This window comes from Cupressus sempervirens, chromosome 3, assembly GCF_028749045.1.
Source record: "Cupressus sempervirens isolate cs-2001-9-10 chromosome 3, ASM2874904v1, whole genome shotgun sequence".
Lineage (NCBI taxonomy): Eukaryota > Viridiplantae > Streptophyta > Pinopsida > Cupressales > Cupressaceae > Cupressus > Cupressus sempervirens.
This window is the reverse complement of record NC_143120.1, coordinates 199690071-199696070: the sequence shown is the minus strand read 5'-3', so window position 1 is coordinate 199696070 and position 6000 is coordinate 199690071. Positions and strand designations below refer to the sequence as shown.

Here is a 6000-nt window from a genome sequence, read left to right as displayed (position 1 = left end):
CTCTCCTTAATTCTATATAAACTCACTACCGAGCTTGTATTTAGCATTCCTGTTCATACATTGTAGTGCTCTTGCATAAGTTGGCATTCATGTGCTTTCATTCATGCAATCATTCCTCTGTTGCATCTCTTTAAGCTCCTAATGCAATCTTGTCATCTAGACATTTGCACATCCCTTGGAATCAAGGGTTGCAATTCCTTTTTTCAATTACGATTTATACAATCTCTCTCTTAAAGAAAGATCGTGTTTGCTCATACATTTCAAATTTCTAACATTAACAACTAAATAACTTCTTCTATGTTTAAACTGCATGGTTCTGTTTCTAGATCCTTTTTTGCTAGCCCTCCTCCAGTTGCTCAGAAACTCTAGTGGATTATGATTCTTTAAAGAAAAAGTAAGCAAATCCTAGAGATTATTGCCAAACAACAGAAGTGAGTAGTATATACTCTTCTAGTGCTAGAGGGCAATAAGAAGGCACTGATTGAAGAACCTCAGCCTTTAAAACCTGTTGGGTGTTAAGTTTTAGCCCAGAAATCAATGGTGATAAACAGCAATAAGAAGGAGCAAACACTAAATCAATAAACACTAGAAATATCATGGGAAAACTCTTCGAGAATGAAGGGAAAAACCCAGCCACACAACAGAAATATATCTTTATTGATAATGAAATGTTCGAGAGTACAATGTCCTTTGCTTGAGGAAAATATATAACAATAGGAGAGACTCTTCACATTATAACCGAAAGTCTCTTGAGATTCTCATTACTCCTATAATTAATTACAACTCATCGAATATTTATGCCTCAATGCGTGTGAATGACACGCCATTTAAATTTACTATTACAATTAAACATAAGTGTCTTTTTCATCTGAATGAAACAATAACGGTAATAACGTTCATATTTCCAGAGATAAAGATCTCTATCGTAGCTACCATCTTCAACACTCCCTCTTAGCCAGAGAGAGATCTTTAGCACATAAGACTACAATCAAAATGTTAATGATAAAATCTCACCATATATCCTATAGGATTCATGAAAACCTATAAATCAATCACATTCATGGAATCAGTCAACATGAAACCCTTATAACAATTAATCACATTCATGGAATCACTCAACATGAAACCCTGTAACAATTAATCACATTCATGGAATCACTCAATATGAAACCCTATAACAATTAATCACATTCATGAAATCACTCAACATGAAAGATTTGTAAGACTCATAGCTAAGCCTTTAATCACAGAATCTCTCAACGTGTACTGTCATGAAATCTCTCAACATGACATCCAACTCCCATCAGGGAATCTCTCAACGTGATGACATCATGGACTCTCTCAACATGATGTTCACTATTGCATAGTGAAAGAGTTATCATAGCTGATCTTACAATCTTATTGTTGATTTCACATGAATGGAAAAAGACATAACAAAACAAGACTTAGTTCCATTTAAGTCTCAAATTTTATAAACACCACAAGCATCACAAGCATCTATGAGAGTGATGGGGATTCAATAAGTACTCCCTCTTAATTATGAAGCCTCCCTCTAAAGCTAAAACATCTCCCTCTTAATCATTGCTTTTCTCCTACAACGAAACTATATATTAATAATAATTCTAATAGAAATCAATATTAGAATATTCACTATTCCTAGTGAAAAGACAGCTCAAAACTAAATTGCAAGAAGACACAATGCATGTTATCAAAAGATATTTATCTTCTTGAATAAATTTCTTCAGAGAATTCCATTATAATCCCAAATGAATAATCTGAGTGATTCTTCTTTCAGCTATGGCAGTCCTCTTATTGCCAACAATGAATTCCTCAAGTATTCATACTAGAATAGCTCAACCTAATATTTGCAGAGGTCACTCAAAAAATCAAAATCGGAGATCACAAAGCTCAGATAAAAGAGCTTTACACCAAATACTCATAAACTACTCCTCGATATTGATCATTTTATCAAAATCTGAAGACTAAATGAAAATCACAAAAGAATATGTAGGAAACTTCCCTGTGAATGTGTCTGTGAATAAACATTCTCAAAAAAAAATCCTATTGCATCCATCTGCAAGAGAGATTAGTAAAGTAATCCTATCATAAACTTTCCAAATCTAAACATACGAAACTGTTTCATTTATGATAAGATAGTAGATGACTTAAGATAGGAAGGTAATGTAGAAAATACTTAGCTTCCTTATTTCTAAACACATCATGCAAGCTTCGGTTCAACTACAAGAAGCTTACAGCCAGACAACTCTCAGAGAAGGCAGATTGTGATTCCAGTATGAGTAGTTGTATACATATATACTCAATGTCTATACTACAAAACACTTTGTGCACCAAGAAATGCAATTTCCCTTTGCTATGACGATCAAATATAGAATGGCCTGCTTCAGCTCTATTAAATCCATCTCCCCTGTCTTTTCCGAATCGATCTCCACCGAATATCAATCACCAAAAACAAAATCATTAAACTTGCAGCCAGCAATGAAGATATAAGTTAAATGAAGGTTGCAGAATGTAAACTGTGAAATGGGTGCATCAAATGATAGTAAAAATAAATAAATATTACTGCCACCTCCTATAGGAAGATAAGTAAAACCAAAGAGATAAGCCTAGCCTTGACTCAACTCTCATCATAAAATTCCAAGCTTCCTCTCCATCAATGGAAAATTTGCCCAAAAATTAGGAAGAGCTCCGACCAACCAAAAGGTGACTTAACATTAAAAAAAATAGAGGAATAAATGCGAGAATCGTCGTGGATCATAAAGAAGGACAGTGATAACATGGCAAGATTATAAGAAGTAATATTTATTATGACACCTCCAGAGAGCAGTTTTTAAAAACAAGATGCAAAAAGCGATACACTCCAAATTTAATATCACCAGCAAGGAAAGATATACACACGATGCAACATCTCATAATATATTTAATTGTGATGTCGTAAATACTTCAGAGCGCTCACCTTGTAAGATTCAAGAGCGTTACTTTAATATCAAAGATTGGAATTCCTCGACAGATACAAGAGCAAACTTGGCAAGCAAGACAAAACAATATCAAAGAGAGACCTGTGAGGATAAAAAAGGGTGGGAGAAAAGACTCTACAGGAATTGCGGCGAAGACTAGCATAAGATCATTCTTAAAATCCACTTCCCTTAGAGGTGATGGAGACATAGATGAAGAAGACAAAGATACCTCTATAGGCAGTAACAGAGAGACTGATGAAGTGAAGAGAGTGGTGAAGAGTTTCAATGTGGGCAAATCGTGCCAGCTCAACACCACTATTCACAAAAACCCTGAAGCATAAACCAAACATATTGTGATAATCCAGATGATCATAAAGCAAGTAAAACTAAATAAATGATGCTTCCACTATAATAAATATCCAAAAAAAAAAAATTAAACAAGAAAGCTACTATCTAGTAATCTAGCCATGCAAATGCAGACCCTAAAAAAATATAACATAATAACAAGTGATGCGAGGGCAGATAATGCTAAGCATGCATCTAATAATAAAGAGATATGGACACAAATAACCATAGCCAATCAAATAGAAAGAACAAGAGAAGCTCTTATAATTGCGGTTATCTAACAAGCCTCTGATACCATGTTATGTTTTAGCCCAGAAATCAATGGTAATAAACAGCAATAAGAAAGAGCAAACACTGAATCAATAAATACCAGAAATTTACTCGGAAAACCCTTCGAGAATGAAGGGAAAATCCCAGCCACACAACAGAAATATATCTTTATTGATAATGAAATGTTCAAGAGTACTATGTCCTTTGCTTGAGGCAAATATATAACAATAGGAGAGCCTCTTCACATTATAACCGAAAGTCTCTTGAGATTCTCATAACTCCTACAATTAATTACAACTCATCGAATATTTATACCTCAATGCATGCGAATGACACATGTCATTTACATTTAATATTACAATTAAACATAAGTGCCCTTTTCAGTTGAACATAACAATAACAGTAATAATGTTCATATTTCCAGAGATAAAGATCTCTATCGCAGCTACCAATTTCAGAGTGAATAAGGTTACTTCTATTGAATATATTTTTTGTTGTGTTTATGACAATTTCAGTTACTTACCTGACAACCTTTGCCTACATCTGGTAAGTTATCCTTTCACAGAACACTTAAAGTCATAAATGAATGCCCATGGTTGGTTGCTGCTGTCAGGGAGAAGTCTGCTGGAGAAATCAGTTTGCAATAAGATGGTGGTTTTGACCCAACCATTCCACCTGCCACCTTCTCCACACAAATGTTAACTTCTGTTTTGAACTTCACTACTCCAAGGGGGTATGCCCTCCATGACCTGTGATTAAACTGAGACAGCTGTTCCAAACATTTTGCAGATTATGGTTATAGTCATTATTTGTTTTAAAATGCTAGTGACAATCACAGCACAAGGAGTGTTCTACCTTAGGCTACTTGGATTTTTCCAAAAACAAGATTTGTGTTTCTATAGCTGTTGGAAGGCTGTTTAACAGATACTCTAATCCTGTACAGCTTTTCTTGATTTTTTAATAATAATAAAATTTGAAAATTTTGGCTGCCAATGTCAACATAGTGGTGTACTGTAACTGATCTCTCTTTGCACTCATACTGAAAATTTAATCTAAGAATTCATAAACTGTTATAGCCAGTAAATGTTGGACTCTCTTTTAACAAGAATGCTACCCACTATTATTCCACACAATTTCATATAAATATTTTTTTTAAATTTATTAAATTCACTAATCTTGAGAAAATAATTTGGAGATGAAACCACAATAAGGGGGACAAGAAACTAGTATAAGAGAGAGGTGTACATTCTTTGTGTGGCCCATATTTTCTATTTATGGCCTTTGACGTTATAATGATATTCAAGATCAAGGGTACACATAAATAACAATATCAAGGATGGCATTGCTCGATTTCAGGAGTGTAAATTGTAAATATTAAACAAGCAGATACAAACCAACAAATGAAGAAGGCAAAATACGATGACACAAGATTTATTGCGGTTCACCACAACTGTAGCTACGTCCACACTCAAGCAGCAGGGAATAATTATTATTGAACAATATTTGAATACATCCAGTACATGAACTGCACATCTATTTAAAGACCCCTATGCAACTATCAAAGAAGAGAGATTAAGACGAATAGTCACATGACTGACTGTTGGGCTTCACATTCTCAACAATCTCCCCCTATGTTCCCCAGGGATGCGTACCTAGCCTAAAACCCGACGTTTCAGGGACGGAGACGTCCCAAGGACGGGGGGACGGGTATGGGACATCCCCCAGCCTTCCCCAAAAACCCAAAATATGTAGGAGACATTTCCAAAACTTGGGGACGCCTGGGGGGAAAGGGTACGGAAAGGGGACGTCTAGCCATCCTCTAACCATAAAAATGATCAAAGTTAACACAAAAAATTAATTTAAAGCCTCCAAGTTGGTCAGCCAGGTGGGTCCAACCCCTCCAAATGCCCTAAAAGGTTTAAACTCAACACATTTTAGTTATTTTCTCATTTGTTTGGTTTTCATTTTGTGTTGCAACTGGCTGAAGTTTTCATTTTGCAAGAAGAGGAGGTGATATTTTTGCTTCCAAGAGCTTGACCAAGGGTTTGATCTTCTATTTTGTGCACCAAGTAAGTATGAAACTCTTTATGCTTCCATCTATCATTTTTTAAATAGATTTGCAGCTTGCAAAGTCTGATTTTTTAATTGTTTCAGCTCATATATCTATTGCATATTTAAACCTCAAGTCAAAACAAAACACAATGAGTAGCAGTGGGAGTACAAGTAGTAGCAGTGAAGAAGAAAATGTAGTTGGGGTTAATGTTGCTAGTAGTGAGACTAGGAAAAAACCCGATCCTAAAGTTGATTTGTTTAAATGCCCTTCCACCATTATCAAGAATTTTGCAAAAGATCCTTTAAATAGGAAAAAACCTCTTCTCCAATATGTCACACCTTGGCCAAAAGATAAAAA

At 35.0% G+C, this 6000-nt stretch overlaps 1 protein-coding gene across 1 annotated transcript in view; it reads right to left on the bottom strand.

Moving 5' to 3' along the window:
- Window positions 1-3898: 3898 nt before the first annotated feature.
- Window positions 3899-6000, bottom strand: part of LOC149565506 (uncharacterized) — a 40281-nt gene continuing 38179 nt past the window's right edge. Inside the window, exon 3 of the mRNA XM_089816335.1 lies at window positions 3899-4359. Within this exon, the coding sequence (XP_089672461.1) occupies window positions 4150-4359 (210 nt within the window). The 3' untranslated portion in view covers window positions 3899-4149. The remainder of the gene's footprint in view (window positions 4360-6000) is intronic.